General features: G+C 36.9%; 1 protein-coding gene across 2 annotated transcripts in view; it reads right to left on the bottom strand.

Annotated features, from left to right (window-relative positions):
- Cul4b (cullin 4B) overlaps nt 1-20068 on the bottom strand; it is a 44444-nt gene that overhangs the window by 6441 nt on the left and 17935 nt on the right. Inside the window, exons 6-19 of one of the 2 annotated variants that reach the window (XM_006981563.4) lie at nt 14369-14472; nt 13674-13743; nt 11873-11946; nt 10983-11145; nt 10730-10819; nt 10349-10431; nt 9548-9615; nt 8190-8308; nt 7257-7449; nt 5142-5246; nt 4126-4236; nt 3200-3291; nt 1726-1833; nt 456-569 (exon numbers count right to left, since the gene is read on the bottom strand). In XM_006981563.4, coding sequence (XP_006981625.2) covers nt 456-569; nt 1726-1833; nt 3200-3291; nt 4126-4236; nt 5142-5246; nt 7257-7449; nt 8190-8308; nt 9548-9615; nt 10349-10431; nt 10730-10819; nt 10983-11145; nt 11873-11946; nt 13674-13743; nt 14369-14472 — 1494 coding nt within the window. The remainder of the gene's footprint in view (nt 1-455; nt 570-1725; nt 1834-3199; nt 3292-4125; nt 4237-5141; nt 5247-7256; nt 7450-8189; nt 8309-9547; nt 9616-10348; nt 10432-10729; nt 10820-10982; nt 11146-11872; nt 11947-13673; nt 13744-14368; nt 14473-20068) is intronic. The other variant, XM_006981564.4, reaches the window with a different exon arrangement.

Here is a 20068-nt window from a genome sequence, read left to right as displayed (position 1 = left end):
TCCAGACTAGACTATTTAGCCAAGTATGTCCTTGAACTCTTAATCTTCCCGCTTCTATCTTCCAAGGATTACAACTCTGTGTCACTATGACTCACTTTCAAATGTATTTTGACTTTGTTAAGATCAGTAATGAAGAGCTGTAGGAATTTTTTTAAAAACTGCCTTATCTCTCACTCTGTTCTCTAGCTTCCAGTAACATGATTTCTGACAAGACAGTGTGAACTCTGCATCCACAAGTAAAGAAAGACTATTGTTTTCAATTTTAGAGAAGGCCAACTCAATTGTTGAAAAGGTGGGACCATCTTAAAAAAACACAAAGCTTTTAACAAGCTACCACTGTTGCCATGTGGTGTCAAGGCCACACTTATAAAACAGCAGCTTGAACCTTCAAAATAAGCGACTTGACTTCCATAAAAGATGAAGGCAGAAATGAAGGTTTGGGAATATCTACTTACCTCTTTAAATTCAGCTTTTAGCACACAGTGTCCCAAAGTTGACTGCCACTGGAGTTTCCTGCCACTGTGTTTGCCTAAGTAAAATGTCTTGAAAATTTCCTGAAGCTTTACCATCTAAAGCAAATAAAATAAGTGTTTCTTTAAGCTGTATATGCAATAGCACCTTCAGAGATTTTTTTACTCATTTATTGGATCATGAGGTGGAGTGTGCATGCCATAGGATGCTCAGGAAGGTCAGAGGACAACTTTCAGGAGTTAGTTCCCTCCTCCCACTTTGTGGGTTCTGGGGATTAAACTTCAGAGTTCAAGCTCTGGGTGTTAGGTGCCTTCACCCCTAGGCAACCTCAATAACCTTCCTCTCACCACTCATATTTAAATTTTTTTTATTTATTCATGTATTTTTTTAGGTATGAGTACTCTGCATGATAGAGAGAACTTCAGATCCCATTATAGATGGTTGTGAGCGACCATGTTGCTGGGAATTGAACTCAGGAACTTGGGAAGAACTGCCAGTGCTCTTAACTGCTGAGCCACCTCTCCAGCCCCCTCTTACCCTTCTTAACCCCATCTAAAGTAACTTCTGATAGCTTTCATGATTATCCAGTAGGTATCAATCTTTAATATAAGGTCAAAATCTCCCCAATGTAACAGTGCTTGGTGATCTTTACACTCTTTTAGCTCGTCTACACTATTTAATCATTCCTTCACCTCTGGTCACTTGGGCTTCTATATTCTACTGACTCCTTTCTCACACTGCTGCTTCTGCCCAAGTTTCTTTAATAGGTTCCTCTTCTTACCATTTGCTTTCTAAAGTTTGAGCTCTGCCCTTTCTCTTCAACTTCACCATATTCTTTCCTTATGACACGTTCCATAGAGGACTCTCAATATCTTTCTTTATTCAACCTTCTAGGTTTTGGTCCTGAGTGGAATAGTTTCCAATGCATTAGGGGATACTCATGTATACATCATATTCACCAGTCCTGCCTTCAGGTGAAATATGTACATTTTTTTGACAGCTAAGATTATTAAGAGGTCACAAGTTAAGAAATAGAAGAATAATTGGGGAAAATAGCACTAAATTTAGAGACCTACCTTCATTAATATGTTTAAGTGGACTTGAAAGTTGAAGTAAAAGAATAAAATATTAACACTCATTTTGTTCCGATGTTTGCTGACATAAGCCTTTAAAGGGCATATATTTTCAAATGAAAAGCAGAAAAAAAGTGTGATTTCTATGCCTATAGCTTAGGTCTGAAACAGTTAATCTTACCTCTGGTGGCAAATGGACTTCCATAGGCACATATGTTGGCCAGTAACCCATTGTCAGGATATTCACAGTTAATTCAATATTGCCAGGTACATTCTGGTTCTGCATATACTATAAAAAGATCAACATACACACTGAGGTTACAAAAGTATATACATCATACCATAATTAATTGACTCATTTAAGAATTCCCTTATTCTAAAAATATATGTGAATACTAACCACCCTGAAAATAAAGGCAACTAACTATTGAGACTTGAAATGCAGGTTACACAAAATGCAGTAGACAAATACCCAAGTGGCTATTTTGATACAGTGGCATACAAAAATCCCATTAAAACATCCTAGGCATTATTAACTCAACTTCTCACAAAAGCTGGGGCTGTTATAGCATCTCTTCTCCATTCTTTTCCCCCAATGCTACCTGTAGCCCCCACCTTTGGAGACCCCTACAAGGATTGGAACACCTTGCAGCAACTCCCATTCCTCACCCCACCAGCCAGCCCAAGTCTCTGGTTTTTCAACTGCTCCATTCCCTATTTGAAGGTGGTAACCTGAAGTGGGAAAGGAAGAAGGGGAAAGGGCAAGGCAGATAAATCCTACGCTGCAGCTACTGACTATGAACTTTCTCCATCGAGTCCTTCAGTTCCATTTACCACCTTCAATACAGTGGTCAAATAGTCATTACTGAAACTCTCAGAGTGTAAAATCTAATTTGCCATCACTATTGTCTAGTTCTTGCTACTACTGCTGTCTGAGACAGGGTCTCACTCTATTGCCCATATATCATTATTTCAGCATCCAAAGTAGCTGAGACTGCAGTTATAAAAACTACATCTGGTTATGTTCTTAAAATATTTTAAAACAGGGCTGGAGAGACGGCTTAGCGGTTAAGAGCACTGACTGCTTTTCCAGAGGTCCTGAGTTCAATTCCCAGCAACCACATGGTGGCTCACAACCATCTGTAATGAGATCTGGCACCCTCTTCTGTATACCTAATAAATAAATAAATCTTAAAAAATATTTTAAAACAAACAAAAATATTTTAAAACAACCTGCTATCCATGTCTTCAATACTACAACTCCAGCTTCTCATCTCAAATGTCCCCACAGATATTATATACCTCTCCACCTCACCTCTCTCCCATTACAAGCTCTGAAAGTCCTCCAACCTTGATTAAATGTCAAAAAAAGCCCTGATCATACTGTCTAACTATAATTCTTACACTAACTTTAGTCTAATACATTTTACTTATATTTCTGTCTTATTCTAGGTGTTTATTAAGACTAAATTCTCAAGTAGGTCAAATGTATTTACATTTCATTGATGACATTTTCTTCTACTGTACCTTTTAAGTTGCTATGAAGTTATTTGTAACAAATATATGTTTCTATTTATCCTCTTCAATATGGACCACCGCAAAGGTATAACTTAAATATCCTTAAGTTCAAGGAATTAAGTAAGAGTTTAACTCACTTTTACCTGTTTGAAGTGAATCATGATGTCTTTAGAAAGCTCCATGTCCTTAAACATCCCTTCAAGCTTGCTGGTGAATGCAGCTCCACATTCTATTGAAGATGTTTGTATATTTATAATATTTCAAGACAGTACAAAGTATTTCAAAATCAGAAAAAAATGCAAATCTTACTTGGGCATAAAATATGACCTGTAACTACTGGTAAGAATGAAAATAAATTCTTACCTCCCAGTATGTGCCCTACTAATTCAGAGGCAAACTCTTTAATCCCATAGCAACCTTATCTACTTTCAAGTATATTTGGGAACTTTTCATACAAATAAACAGAAGAATAATTCTTTATCTTAAAAAAAAAAAGCCAACAATTGTGGACATCAACAAGAGGCTAGGACCTTCATAAGCTCACTTAATTTATGTGTGTGTGTGTGTGTGTGTGTGTGTGTGTGTGTGTGTGTGTGTGTGTGTGTGTGTTAGAGGGTCAGGAAATGTGTGTACAGGTGTGGGCACCCATTCATGCATATAGAAGCCAGAGGACATTGGCTGTACTGCTCTACCACACTCTACCTTATTCTTTTGAAACAGGATCTCTCCTTGAACCTAGAGCTAGGCTGGCACCCAGGAAGCCCCAGAGATCCTCCTCTCACCCAACCCCTAGTCACTGGGGTTATACATACACATGGCCTTTTCACATGAGTGCTGGGGATTTAAACTCTGGTCTTCATGCTTTTGCAGCAAGAGCTCTTACCCACTGAGCCATCCTCCCCATCCCCTCAGTTTATGTTTTTATGCATATCATCATGTATATAAGAAATGATTAACAAAAAAGCAGTAAATGAAAATAGTACAATTAGCCCAACATTTCTCTCAAATACTAAAGAAAGGCAAAATTGAAATAATAAAAGAGAAAAGAGAACAGCAAACATACCATGTTTCAGTTTGGACAGCATTGATTTTTCAGCATCTACAGATGCACTCTTGCCAACTAATAGGCGTTTGGCTAAATCTTTCTTATAGAAGGCCTCAAAAACATCTTTGCCTATATTAAATAAAAATATAACACTCATGATATGCCAAGTAAAGTTGTAATGTAACAAAATGGCTTCAAAAAGCTTAATCACAGCACCTCAAGTTATTTTACTTTATACATTTTATTCAAGTTTATTAAACTCAAGACACTGGAGGTCTATGTCTGTGCCAGACATTTCAAAAGTTCTTTACTGTAAAAAATTAAGACTGTATTATTAACTTTTCTTCAGAAAAAAAAAATTAGTACACTGGTCCTGTTAGCACCAAAACCCAAGAGATTAAAACAAGCAGCAAAATCCCAGGTTCTTAATAGTGGAAAGGTCAAAGCACAAGGCAATTTAGTTACATTCCTCAACTATTTTGCCCCCTTTGGTTTTTTGAGACACAATTTCTCTACTTAATAGCCTTGGCTGTCCTGGATCTTGCTCTGTAGACCAGGCTGTCCTCGAACTCACAAGAGTTCACCTGCTCTGCCTCCTGAGTGCTGGGATTAAAGGCGTGCGCCACCACCATCCAGTTTAAGCAACTCTTCTTAAGGAATTAAAAATACAATGACTAAAATGTAAACTCTAGTTCTCTAACAGTCTCTCCAGGTTATATAAACGTCTCAAGTTCCTCTAGGATTGCTTTATTTGTTTTATTTTTGTTTGTTTTGAGACAAGTCCTTGCTATGTTGACTTAGTTGGCCCGAGATACTCACTATGTAATCTATACAGCAATGCTGCCTCCTGAATTCTAGACTTCCGGTATCTCTACCACTATGCCTAGCTCAGAGTGCTTTTTTTTTTTTTTTGGAGCTGAGGATTGAACCCAAGGCCTTGTGCTTGCTAGGCAAGCGCTCTACCACTGAGCTAAATCCCCAACCCGAGAGCTTTGTTTTAAAAGAAAAATATAAAAGCAGTAATCAACACTTACCATAGATAAATCTAAATATAATCATTATTTTATCCAACATTTTCTCAAGCTCTTCATCTGTAGCTTCTTTGTTGCCTGCACGAAGTTTTGAATCCACATACTTTGCTAAAATAGAGAAAAAGTATTGTTGTTTAGTGACCATGGGTGTCTAAAGGGTACTAACAACTACACATACCCAAACAAGACTATAAAATATTCTTTAGTATTTCTGCTATATGTACATGCATTTTATAAGTCTTCAATACAAGGAAGATCATGTTAACTTATCAATGTCACGGGGCTAATAAATACCACAACCTAAAAGCATTAAGTCTGACTCCAGAGTATACTTGCTGGTTTAATGATATCAAAATGGGGTGTTCGAAGGGCTACATAATGTAGCTCTGTGGGAGAGTACTTGCCTAGTATGTACAGGGCTGTGGGTTCAAACCCTAGTACTTCAGAGTTAAAAAAAAAAGAAATAAAAATATAAAATGAGGTACAGACAAGCTCATGGTAGAGGTTCCAAGTAGCTCTGTGTAGGGTTAAACAAAGTCATTAGAAACATGGGTATCCTCTAATTTACATAGAAATTCTAATTTACATAGAAATTCATTCATTGATTCATTTATTTATTTAATGCCAAATGCTGTTTATTGAAGGAGGGAAGAGTTCTTAAATACAGGCTTATAGCAAAATGGGAGAACCCCGGAGGGCAGAAGTTCGCTACCGATCTTTTACAATCTTGCACCTAAGCTGTTAACGCCCATTGTTCAGGATACACACACAAGGAACTTCCCTTAAGCATTCAGGAGGGTAGAACACGGCAGGGAATTAGCATAGGGAGGATATCAAGGTCAAAGTCAGCAAGCAAGGCAACAGTTACCCAAAACGGGGGCCAGGGCCCTACAGGTCCCCCTTTTTACTAAAAAATGAGCTTCTGACTTAGGTTGCATGGGACGTCAGCAGGTCACCTTACCCGTCATGGAGATGCCTGTGTGGCGCTCTGTCTTAAGTTGGTGAGTGCCCCACAGGCATTACCCCTCTCTGAATACTCATTATCATACAAGCTCAATCGTGTGTAAGCTGCAGAGTTAACTGCTGCCAAAGATCTCCAAGTGGCACTGGGCTTGCAATCTGTGTGTTTGACACAGAAAAGACCAACAGATGTCCTATCTCACCCATAGCCAGTAGGCTAAAGGCAACTGAGCCATTCCCTTCCTTAACGAGCCTTCCTGCAAATTGGAGTCCTTTTAAGATGGTATCCCAAAAGCAAATGGAAGTTGAGTTTATAAATTTATAATTTTCAAAGCCAATCGAAATGTATGTGACTATTGAATTAAATTTATAATGCCCAATAGAATGAAAGATTAATTAACTGTGGTAGCTACTTTTGCTGCCAGGGTCTCCACTGTGCTAGCTGTAGTAAGCAATTATGAAATGGTAATCCCAGAAACAGTAGCAGCGGTGGCCGCCACTGCTATAACAGCAACAGCAGCAGCAGCAATGTCAAATCACAGAGCATTCTTAAACATTACTTTTCTATTTGAATAGACCAGAAACAATAGAGCAGAAGGCACAATTTATAAAATGTTTCAATGCAAACAAAATTAGACTTCAACCAAACCCGACTTCATCCTTTTGGCAGAGGACCTAGTTTCCTAGGGTACTAGTGCATGTGTAAGGAATCGTGAGAAGCAGTGCAACACACCTGTATATTCAGTGAGCCTATATTATTAGATTTATTTTCATCCTGGACTTTTTTACTCATTGTCATTGGAAATTTCATGCTGTCCTTTTCTTGTAGCTGTAACTGGAGACCTTTAGAAAATAGTACTCTGCACCATTCTAAATCACTATAGGCTTAGAAAGCACAGAATCAAGCTTGCTCACTAAAAGTAAATGAGGGCCAATGTCCTAGCTCACAAAGAATTTATATCATATTTAACATGAAGGCTTTGTGAAGTTGTTTAGCTTGAAGGAATTTACAACTTCCATCTACTACATCCTTAGAGACACTTTCAGACTTAGTATTACTAGCTAAGCAACATCAAACAAACAAGATAGAGGTATAATATGGTTTTACCTCAGAGTTTATCAATATTTATAAAACCAGAAAAAGAATATGAAACATACCTATCAGCTCAGCTGGTTTATTTGGTCTTTTATTAATGAATGTTTCAAATGCTTCTTTCATAGCATTGATAAATTTTTCATTTTTCATAAAGCAGGTATCAATTATATGGTCAACTTTATCTTTAAAGTCCAACAATTCTTGAACCATGGTTTTATCTTTTTCAGGATTAATAACAATAGTACTTCCAAAAGCCTGAAAATGAAAATGGTATAAAGAAAATAATCACCAAACCATATTCTAAAGTTGGCACATGTATTTAACAATCATAAAAAGGTATAGCTGTTTCTGAAGGAAAAGTGGGAAAAAAATCAGATAATATTCCCTCCTAAACACAAAAATGAATGACCATTGGGTACACAATATCCTAATGGGGTGTTATTAGAAGACTCTAGAAGCTTTTTCTTAATGTTAAGGAAGTAGGGTCTGTACTTTTAAAAACAGGAATGTGGTGAGGAAAGGAGGGAGGGAAAGTTTGTAGTTCAAACTTGGTAGAATAGACTCTAGATTTTATCTTAACTAAATGGTAGCAGAATGCTAACAATCCTTTAATTTCCCATATTTACTGAAGTATTAGAGCTAGAAATACCAAACACCACTCAAGTTTTATTGCTGATATGCCACACAGCTACATCTCAGGCTGATATTTCAAATTTTTTTTATTTTTTTAAAATTCCTTCCTTAAAAAAATGCAGTCTTGGGCCGGGCGGTGGTGGCGCACGCCTTTAATCCCAGCACTCGGGAGGCAGAGCCAGGCGGATCTCTGTGAGTTCGAGGCCAGCCTGGGCTACCAAGTGAGCTCCAGGAAAGGCGCAAAGCTACGCAGAGAAACCCTGTCTCGAAAAACCAAAAAAAAAAATGCATCTAACAAGAAATGCTGATGTTCTTGATATGTAGATTATAAAACATTCAGGAGTAAAATCAACTGTTAATACCTTAATATACTCAATCCACTGTTGTAAGAGAACCTGAACTCCACCTCGAACTCTACTGAAGAGCTGATACAGGAGAGACAAATCTTCAATTCTGTTTTCATCAAGGAGGTTATTTAAACCTGGTTTGAAATATTTTGGCATTAAAATAGGAGAATCAAAAAGTGAATAAAATTGCCATACATTTTACTAAAACAAATATAAGTTGAAATTACTATTGTGATACATGGTCTAAACTATAACTAAAATTTATGTGAATGTATCCTGTAAGAACACTAAGGTTTAGAAGTTCTTGGCTTTACATGCTAAGAAAACACACACATACACACACACATATACACACACACAAGGAATACCTTCCTTTACTGTTTGCTTACATGTCCAAATTCCCATTGTTTCTATTTTGGGTCTGTAGTACTGAGGATGAACCAGGGCAACTCACACTAAAATGTTCTATGGCTACCCAGCCCAATTTCTTGACTGGTATTAGTTAGCAGAACTCTCTTCTTAGTTCCACTTTCAGTCAAAAAACTGGCAACTACAGAAAATTTAGGACAATGACCAGGGGAAAGAGTTGTCAGTCTTCAGAAATGAAGGACATGTTTATCAAGTTTTAGTTTTTCTTCATTAAACTTTGTTTGAATGGGTCTCAATATTCTTTGACAAACTTTTGGTCAAGCTGTTTTCATAAAATGATTTAAAAGCACTAAAAACTTAAAACTACACACTAAACATCCTCCTTTACTTCTGATGCTTTTATGATGCTTAGTTATCAATAAGCAGTTTTCGCTACTAATCTTAAATGGCCAACTGAGACAAACAGTTCTGAGATCATTCTTCCACCACTAATTAAGACTAAGGAAATAGAGGTAGGTGGACCTGTGTGAGTTCAAGGTCAGCCTGGTCTACAAATTAAGTTCCAGGACAGCCAGGGCTACACAGAGAAATCCTGTCTTGAAAAACAAAAAAACAAAACACACACACACACACACACACACAAAAAAAAAAAAAAAAAAAAAAAAAAAAAAAAAAAAAACTAAGACAGCACACATTGGGGATAATATTCATTTAAACCTGAACTTTGAGCAGACTTGATGGTGACCTATCTAGTTTTTTTCATTTTGATTTTATTTTTTATGTGTTCGAGTGTTTTTCCTGCATGTATGTGCAATGAGAATGCCAGGTGACCAGGGAGGATAACAGAGTATTTGATCCCCTGAAACTGGAATTTTGGATGGTTTTGAGCCACCATGTGGGTACTGGAAATTGCTCTTGGGTCCTTTGCAAGAGCAACAAGTGCCCTTATCCACTGAGCCATCTCTGCAGCCCACGTAATCTTTTATTTACAAATTGCCAATTACCTTTCTGAAGAATTGCTGTTAAGTGTTCACCTAGAAGTTGTTTCTCAACAGAAGCAATTAGCGACTTCCTAAAAGGGGGGGAAGAGAGAATTGATACAACCTTTCTGAAAATTTAATGCTGCTAGAGAAAACAAATCAAATATTTCATTTTACATTGTTTGCCATTTCCATCCTATGTGTCAATTTAATAGTGCTCAAGATTTATTCTACATTATGCCTAAAGGAAAAAAACTAGTGTGTATTTCAGAATTTACTCAAAGTAATGATTTCCAAGGTCTTGCTCTGCCTAGCTTTTTCCACATTTCTCTGCTTTTTAGTAAGAATGTAACACAGTTATCTATGCTGCTTAAAGGAACTACTTGGTTAGTGAGGTTTAAAAAGTACAGAAGTAGCTTCTCTCTGAACACCCACTTACTGAGTTTTAATCAATATAAAGATTTTAAAAGCTGGGCATGGTGGTGCATGCCTATAATCCTATAACTTGGGAGGCTGGCATTGGAGGATCATGAGTTCCAGGGCAGCCTGGGTTTTAGTGAAACTCTGCATCAAAAACACCAAAAAAAATTTTTAAGTATCAGTCTTTAATACTATTTTAAAATTATATACTAAACACACACCCAACCAATAATCAAATCCTTGATTAAATCTAATTAGCTAGGGAAGATAATAGCTTGAAGTTTACATTATGAAAACAACTGTTAAAGACTAAATTGGACTTGAATATTATTACTAACATGTTTAAGATCCTAAAGTGCTTTACCAACAGTTTTAAGACTATTAGGCTGAGCATGTAATACTTACTGGGTGGTCTGATCTAAGTAAGTAATAAGTCTGTCTGCTTCTTCTTCTAGGCGTTTATTAACATGATGAAGATACTCAGGAACCTACAAAGATAGTTTTTTATATTATTGTTTTCCTCCCCTTAAATCACTCAGAAAATATCAAGTCCAAAAGATGCGGGGAGCAGCCCCGTCAAATGTGACAAGGTAGAATCATGTAAAATTAGAGGTAGAGTTTATGATCCAGAATTCTGGCCTTTAAGAAGAGAGAAAAGAAAGGAGCACCTAAGTGAGAGAAGAGCATTACAATGTTGGGAATATAAATAGAAAGGGAAGTTTGTGTTCTACATGGTAATGTGTATTATAAGAGATAGTAGATTTATTAATCATGATTTTTAAATACCTCTCTTTCTTGCATTAACTTTTGACCTTCAGCTGCATAAAGCCTGTTAGTTTCCTCCAAAAATCGTTGTTCAAAAGAGTCTTGGTAAATCTAGGAGGAGGGAAAAAACCAAAAGTATTTGTTAAATATTTACTGAATGTCTTCCATCTGAACTCTATATCAACAGCACTCTGACTGTGGATTTCAAACATCAAACTAGGAACAGTATTCACATTTGTAGGCAGTACAGTGAGTGTTTGTTAGTAAAACTTACTTGCAAATCAGACAGCATACTTAAAAGGCTTCGAAGTAAACTTCTATCAATTGCTTCGCCATTCCGCTCTCTCTCAATCAAGAGAAGGATGCCATCGATTGTTTTTGTCTGGACTTTCTGATCACTTATAATATGAGCCCTAAATAACTCTAGTCCCATGTCCCTAAAATTAAAAACAAGTAAGTATGATCTAAACTGGCAATACCACATCTGAACAGGCTTAGTTAACTTATCACATATTAACTAGAGCCCCAGACTTTGAAGCGGTGATTATAAAAGGATAAAATCCACATTTAATTTTGAATAACATTATTAAAGCATACAGGAAACTCATTTTCTCTTTAATGAGAAATGAAACTGAATTCCTAGCTTCCTCAATCACTTGGTTTTAGTCTCTTATTTCCTCTGGTGGCTATCTTTTCTTAGTTCAAAGACATAAAATAATTTTCACTATTCTGGCACTGAGTAGTTTACTTGGTCATTTATTAACTGACTTCAGAACTCCAAAATCAGTGAATTTTAATCATTACTGAAGGTATATGCTAAGCACCTGGTGAGGGACCAATTCATCATATTATTTTATTTTCAAGAACAAACAGACATTTCAGTATATAGTTACAAGAAAAAAGAACAAAACCTTAATGATCAGCACCAACAAGATTCAGGCACAGAAATTCTACAGTAAACTTTAATCCTCATACATAACATAGAAATTTCTTCATACACTATGAGGGAAAGTTAGCTTTCTGCTATATTAGTTAGGGAAAAAAATCTAGAACCCAAATGTGAATTTTTAGAATATTCTGAGTTCACCTTGTTCTCTTTCATTATAATAATTAAGACTATGATATACAACAAAAATTTTCATAATACTTTTCTGGCATCCTTACCAAATGGAGGGTAGCATTGAATTCTGAAGAACATAAGTTCTATCCAGAAACAAAAAAATGCTCCTGATCATTATCTGTCAAAAAAAACCAAGCAATTTTTGTAATTTTGAAACTGTAATATTAGCTCTTAATGAGAATTTGAAAGATTTTACACTAAATAAACTACTAGGATCCAACATGCAAATAAATACATATAGCTGAGAATATGTCCCATTTATCTTTAAACTATTGTATTAATCCTTCTTGTGGTTTCTAGAAAACAGAAATTTAAGATGGTCCTCTTTTGTCTTTGCTAATTATGAAGTAACTGAAAAGGGAAACAGGAGGTAGTCATGGGGTGCATGCCTGCAAATCCAGCACTCAAGAGGCTAAAGCAGGACGATCTTGAGTTTCAGGCCAGCATGGGCTACATAGTAAGTTCTAGGTCAGCCTGTGCTTCACAGTGAGATCCTTTCTCAGGAAAAAAAAAAAAAAGGAATCCTAGGTTCAGTTACTTCTTCCTCAGTAGCAGTGCTAGGGGGTAAAGCTGTCTTAAACTGCACTCATGGCATTTAGGGGGTGGGAAGTGGATTTAAAGATTTCTATTTGCATTAGAATAAACTAATACCAGACTAGGGAGGATAAAGAAATGTATCACCTAAAAAAATACCAGGGGCTGGAGAGATGGCTCAGAGGTTAAGAACACTGACTGTTCTTCCAAAGGTCCTGAGTTCAATTCCCAGCAACCACATGGTGGCTCACAGCCATCTGTAATGAGATCTGGCGCCCTCTTATGGCCTGTAGTCATACATGCTGTATACATAATAAATAAATCTTTGAGCCAGGCGGATCTCTGTGAGTTCGAGGCCAGCCTGGACTACCAAGTGAGTCCCAGGAAAGGCGCAAAGCTACACAGAGAAACCCTGTCTCGAAAAAAAACAAAAAAATAAAAAAAATACCAGCTTTCATAAGTAACCAAATAATATATGGGGATATTACCAATAAGACTAATAGAGGAAGATGCAACTTTAATGAGAAATAATTTGGGGTCAATAATTCAGAAAAAAAAGAAAAAGAAATGAAGTCAAGTATGATGGCTGATGCACATAATCCCCAACTCTCAGGAGGTTGAGGCAGCGGGATTGCTATGAATCTGAGATTGGCATGAGCTGTATAGTAAGCAAGCTCAAGCTAGTCTAGATAGAGAGTAAGACCCAATCTCAACACAAAAACTGCCATCAACTACAACAAAGACTCTAGAATGGAAATCATTCTGAAATGCTGGTTTACTTATAATTTGCAGTTTTAAAGTAAAAATCCAACCAAAATTATTTTCCAATTTAGAAAAAACAATTATAGAGAGCTTTCCTATTACAAAACTTATTTTTAATTATTGTATATTACTTTCATTATGTATTACACAAAGCAATGAATTTTATTATACCACTTTCATATATGTATATCAATTATATTATTTCTTATTATATATTTCATTGTATCATTTTCATATATATTACAAAGCTTTTATTTTATTCACCTATATCTTTTGTTACAAGGTCTTGATATATAGCCCAGGCTGGCCTAGAGTGTATGCTTCTGTCTCAGCCTCCCAAGTGCTGGAACTCCAATTGTGTGCTGCCACATCTGGCTATAAAGTTTTGTTGCTATTACTATATAGTGCTCAGGATATACCCAAAGTATCACTCAGGTTCAGCTAGTGCTTTACTACTCTGCTACACAGTAATTCCCCAACAAAACTGTCAAAACATTCTAGCGATTGAACTTGTTTGAAATGAAGTATGTAGTACTATTTCTAACTTACCATTTGCCTACAATGATTTTGCCAGCATTTGTCAATCTTTTTTAGAAAAAGAACACTATCCAATGAATCCCTGAGACAGATGTTAAGGATATTTTAAAGTGTTTCATACAAGTAATATCTTTTGTCTTATTATTTTGTGTTAAATACAGAATACTCATATAATAAATGAAATTAAGTAGACATTATAGGACATAATTCTATTTCTTAAACTACAGAAACAAATTAGATTCCCCCTTAACCTGCCTTTAAATCTAGTCTTAAACATAACTGAACATGGTGTTTTCTGTTTAAGATTATCCTCAAATGGAAATCCGCCAGAACAGAAGGTTAACAACAAGAAATTTTTACTTAATACCACACATGTAGATTTTGACCCTAATTAAAACTTAAAAATTGGCTGGGTGGTGGTGGTGCACGCCTTTAATCCCAGCACTTGGGAGACAGAACCAGGCAGCTCTCTATGAGTTCAAGGTCAGCCTGGTCTATGGAGCGAGATCCAGGACAGTCACCAAAACAACACAGAGAAACCCTGTCTCAAAAAATCAAAAAAAAAAAAAAAAAACTGAAAAATTTCCAAACTTTGTTTTTTTTTCCTTTAGCCAGAACAAAAATAATCTACCAAACATAGGCATTCAACTTCCAATAGAGCTAAGGAAGAAAAAACAAAAATGAAGATACTGTTTTAAAAAGGATATTCTCTGAATTGATGAATCTGTGCTTTAATGTGATCTTCACAGATCTGTCTCAGCTGCTTATACAAATTTGCAGAAATCTTGTAAGAACAAAGGTTTTCTACAGCCTGCAAAACAGAACACGTAAATTTGTTAGGACAGGATAGAGTAGGGGAAGGAGTCTCAATAATCACATGAAGCCATTATTTTGTTATATATCAGCTCATTGAAAATGAGTCATTTGTCCATTTAAAAAAAACAAAAGCATGGCATTAACCTAAGAGGCTGAGGCAGGAGAAACAGATGTTTGAAGCCAGCCTGAAAAGCCTTGCGCCGCGCACACACACACACACACACACACACACACACACCTTCCAAAATAGATATAAAGTAAAACAAGAAAATATACCAATATGGGTGAAAAATTTCTTCAATACCAATGTACTATACAAAAAAAGTCCACATTTGTATGTTTATGATGGCTATACTAAAAGTTAAGGATAAAGGGAACCAAGTTAAGTTCTACCCTGTGAGGATATCCAATTCAGAACTACATACAAAAGCTCTTATTACAAATGATAATAATTTTCATAAGTAGAATATAATTAAAGTTTAAAAGTAATTTCACCTGTTGTTTATGTACGAGATGGGCCAGAAATGACTACTATAACTCAATTAATACTTATAGTTCCTTGGATTTTCCTGAATACAATGAAGTGGAAATTACTTCTAGCAGGATTAAAATTAGTATGATAAAAACACCATGAAATTTTCTTCAGTGTCTCAATTTACAAATAGTTTGAATATAGGGGCTCCAAATTGGGCTTAATAGTAAAACATCTGCCTACCCAGTTTGAGGCCCAAGAGTCCATACGACAACAAAAGAATACATTTTCCCTTCATTAGAGTTCTTGAATTTATTCTCAAATCTTAAGAGGACAAGTTCAGATTCTGTGTGTTTCTTATTATGTGTATCAAAACCCTTTAAAATTTAAAACAACAGGTATGGTAACAACTCTGATGTTAATCCACAATTGGTAATGGCTCAAGTGTAACACCAATATTCCTTTCTCACCATAACAGAAGACAAAAATCCCATTAAAAGGATATGGCAGGGGGGTGGGGGTGGGGGTGGGGGTGGGTGTGTGATCTGAGTTCTGTTGGTCTGAGTAGAATTGTTTAAATATGTACCTAGAGGACACATTGCTAGAATTTAAGTCCAGTAATCAAAAACAAAACAAAAAACAAACAAACAAAAAAACCCCAAACTGTCAGGCAGTGTTGGTGTACATCTTTAAATTCCAGTCCTTGGGAAGCAGAGGCAGGCAGATCTCTTGAGTTCGAGGCCAGCCTGGTCTACAAAGATAATTCCAGAACAGTTAGAGCTACACAGAGAAATCCTGTCTCCAAAAAAAACACAAAAAAGCTTAAAAAGGAATCTACTTATTTCACTGGTGGGAAATCATTAAGCCTCAAAAGGAGGGGGTAGACCCATTAGATTTAACAGCTACGGAGAAACAGGAAAGTTGAAAAAGACTAAGTTACATTCCATGTAAACCTATGGTAAGGTCACAAATGCCTAAGGGGTACTTGTTTATTTCATGTGCTCCTCTAATCACACTGGTCCCAGATGATGTGGTTGTCCTCTTCCTTCCTTTATAGTACTTCTTTTTACTGTATCTATGTCTTTTTGAATGACTGACTCATTTTCTCAAGCATTTCTCATTTTCTGCTTAGGTTGTCAATATGACAATATATACTTCATCTTTTCTACTTTTCCTACTTCTGATACTTCAATAAATCCTATTTATTCTACTTCCTTCTGTGTTCTCCTTTATCTCATAAAACAGTTCTTGACACATCTATTTATCTTCTCACACAAGATACCACATTTTCTGTTACTATTCAACTGGATACTGCTTCTTCCAAATAAGGTAAGTCCTTTCACTGCCACAGATTTGTCTAATGCGTCCACCCATCACACTACACTGACTTGACACTAAATCAATATACTTTCTTTTTATGTGTATAACCTGTCTCCTTGACTTTCCTTAATGACAGAGTGATCACACAGAGATAAGTTATTTAATACTTTGAGTCTCAAAGTGTGTGTGTGTGTGTGTGTGTGTGTGTGTGTGTGTGTGTGTGTGTGTGTGTAGGAGAAAGAGAGATTACAACAATACATCCTGCATATTAAAAGGGACTTCTATTAGAATGAAAAACATGATCAGAAAACTATAGTGTGAGCTAAGTCCTATTACAGGAATAATCAGAGATAAGACTCCCTATCACGGCCTTTAGGAGAGGGAAGTTAGGAAAAGTCAGGGCAGAATCCCTGCAACCCAGAGAGAAATGGATAGAGTGCTACTGAAAACAGAAAAATGAAACTGATCTTTCCATACAGTCTCATCTGTAATTAGCTAAAAGGTGGTAGCAGAACTTTCAAGTAGGCTAGGACTAGTATAGGTCAGTGGTAGGCTGTTTGCTTAGCGTTTGTGAGGTTCCAGGTTCACAACCTAGCAACCTAACAGATGGGGTGTAAACACAGGGTCTTAAAGCCTTTGAAGGTAGTCAGGCATAAAATACATTTAGCGAGCTTTAACCCTTATTCCTCCAAATCCTCGCCCCTATCCTCCAAAACCCATATATCACATGAAAAGCACAAAACAACCCACTCCAACCACTTGTTTGAAAATATACATACAGAAAATGAAATGTAAGTGTTTCATAACAAAGATAGTAAGAAAGATAAAAGAATTTCCACTAAGGTACTGAACTTGTCTATTAGGTTTATATTTAAAGAAAGAAAAAACAATTGGCTGATGACGTGGCTCAGGAAGTAAAAGGCACTTGCCGAGCCTGAGGCCATGACTTCCACTGATGAACTGACAAAGTTGTCCTCTAACCTCTACAAGCATTCTGTGACATGTACCTGCTCCTCCCCCATCACACACAGAGACACAAACAAATTAAAAATTAAGTAAGTAAAACAAATAAAAGGTTTTTTTTTTTAAAGGACACCTGGTTGTGGTGGCACACACCATATGGCTAAATTCAATAAAACAAGTGACAGCACATGCTGGTGAAGACATGGAGTAAGGGGAACAAGCATGAGAGAGGCAGAGGCAGGTGGAACTCTAGGAGCTCAAGGCCACCTAAGGCTATATAGTGTGATCCTGTCTCAGAAAATTTTTAGAAAAAAATAGAAACCAGGTATATGTTTATAAGCCCAGCACTCAAGAGCCTGAGGCAAAAAAAAAATCTGGAATGAGTACAGCCTGGGCTATACAGAGTAAGATCTTGCCTTAAAAAAAGAAAATATATTGCAGAAATTCAGTAACATATAGCAATAAAATGCAAATTATCTTTTACATCTGATAAAAAAAGGGGTAAGACAATATATTACACATAGAAGAAAGTACTAAGAATTTGCAGGAAGGAAATCAACTATAAAAATAAAATTTAAATTGTTTGTTTTATCCTTTTTGTATTGTTGTGTAAGTTCCCCCATTCCGTGCTGCAGGAAGCTCCTTAAGCAGGAAGGTAAACAACTCAAAATAGTTTCAGAAGTCCCTGAAACTCACTGATTTACTAGGCCCCTCCCTGACAAAGTATGTAATAAAAGCTGAGTCTAAGACAGGAGGAAGCTGGGCTGCAAAGAAAACTCTTGAGACCAGACCAGCTGCCTGGAAGGGGTTTAGACCAATGGAGGTATCTGGTAAGGACACTGTCCAACCAGCTGAGCTGCTTTAAGGCTGTGAAGTGTGCTTCAGGCTCCCAGCTTTGTGAGCTGTCTTTCACCCATGCTGGGGTGGGCTTTGGTGATGTAGCGGTCTTTGAGACATTTCTGCTCCTGTAAGTAACCCCTCCCCCATACTTCCGTAAGTAAACTCAATAAAACTCATTGGTTCACCAAGCAGGACTTTGGTGGTATCCATACTTTGTTCTATCATGGGTTCCCTATCTCGGGTGACTGACCTTATATACTGTGGCTTTCTGGGAAAAGTTTTGTCACACAACATCATGTAGCATACGGTGCTTCAATGAGATCAAAGATTATCAAGGACCTTCATTTTGTGACTGAACATTTTAAAAATGATCAGTGACAGTAGTACCAATTCATTAAAAGAAGGAGAAATAAGCCAGGCAGTGGTGACACACGTCTTTGATCGCAGCAAGAGAGGCAGGAAGATCTCTGCAAATGAAGGCCAACCTAGTCTACAGAGTGAGCTCCAGGACATCAAAGGCTACACAAAGAAACCCTATCTTGAAAAACAAACAAAAAAACCCTCGGAGAAATATGCAACAGAGTTATAATCTTGTAAGTCAGGTGTGGTGCTCATGCCGGTAATCATACACTGAAGCAAGAAGACAGTCATGAGTTCAAGATCATAGTGGGCTACAGTGTTCTATGTCAATCTGTGTTAGAGGGAGTCCCTATCTCAAAAAAACCAAAACAGGGCTGGAGAGATGGCTCAGTGGTTAAGAGCACTTATTGCTCTTGCAGAGAACCCAGATTCCATTCTTAGCACTCACAAGGCAGCTCCCAACTATCTGTAACTCCAGTTGCAAGGGGAACTAATGCCTGCTTGTGGCCTCTAAGGACACTATAGACATGTGGTACACAGACAAACATGCAGGCAAAATACCCACATATATTAAAATAAATCTTAAAACACAACAAAATAAACGTGAACAGGTGACAGCAGTTAAACCTTGAGAAACCAATAGCTAGTTATCAAAACTGTAAGGAATTTTAACTTTTCTCCTATAACCATCAACTGCTTAAGTAACCACATTTTACAATTGATGAAAATCTATACTGAGATGCATATTTTGCCTCCAGTCTTGTGGTCATCCATCTACAGAATAGAAAGGAACATAATTTAAGATATATTTCAAAAAAAGTTCACTAGAATTCTCATTATTGTCAGATAAAATAACTTTCATTAGAGATGAAATATAGACTAAGCCAGCCTAGTCAAACAGTAAGACCCTAAACTAAGAGTGGAATTCTGTCTCAAACAACCAATCTTTATTCAAAGACAGACTAATCAACCCAAATTAGTGCATTTAAACATAGTCCTATTTATAATCAACCAAGATAAAACAAGCAAACAAAAATCCCACTCAGAGTATGAAGCACAGCTTCACTCTCAATGGATTTCAAGATTGTTAAGAAAGGTAATTTTAAAATTCAGGAACAATTATCATTTAAAGTATCATTTTAAAACAATAGGCCAGGCACATGTTAATCCTAGTATTTGGGAGGCAGAGGCAGGTGGATTTCAGTGAGGCCAGCCTGGTCTACATAATGAGTGCCAGGACAGCTAGGCGTTTTTCCACAGTGAGGTCCTGTCTCAAAAATTAAAAAAGTAAAAAGCTGCGTGTGGTGGTGCACACCTTAATCCCAATCAGCTAACTCTACATTAGTGAGCTGAGTTCTAGGATAGCCAGGGACCCTGCCTTAAAAAAAAAAAAAAAATTAAGCCGGGCGGCGGTGGTGGTGGTGGTGGTGGTGGTGGTGGTGGTGGTGGTGCATGCCTTTGATCCCAGCACTTGAGAGGCAGAGACAGGAGGATCTGTGAGTTCGAGACCAGCCTGGTCTACAAAGGTTCCAGGACAGGCTCCAAAGCTACAGGGAAACCCTTTCGAGAAACCAAAACTAACTAAATAAATATAGAAAAAAACAAGTAAAAATATAAAGACAATATGTGCTTATTG

The sequence above is a fragment of the Peromyscus maniculatus genome, chromosome X (assembly GCF_049852395.1).
Source record: "Peromyscus maniculatus bairdii isolate BWxNUB_F1_BW_parent chromosome X, HU_Pman_BW_mat_3.1, whole genome shotgun sequence".
In the NCBI taxonomy this organism is placed as follows: Eukaryota; Metazoa; Chordata; class Mammalia; order Rodentia; family Cricetidae; genus Peromyscus; species Peromyscus maniculatus.
The sequence above is the reverse complement of the archived record's forward strand: the minus strand, read 5'-3'. Positions and strand labels throughout refer to the sequence as shown.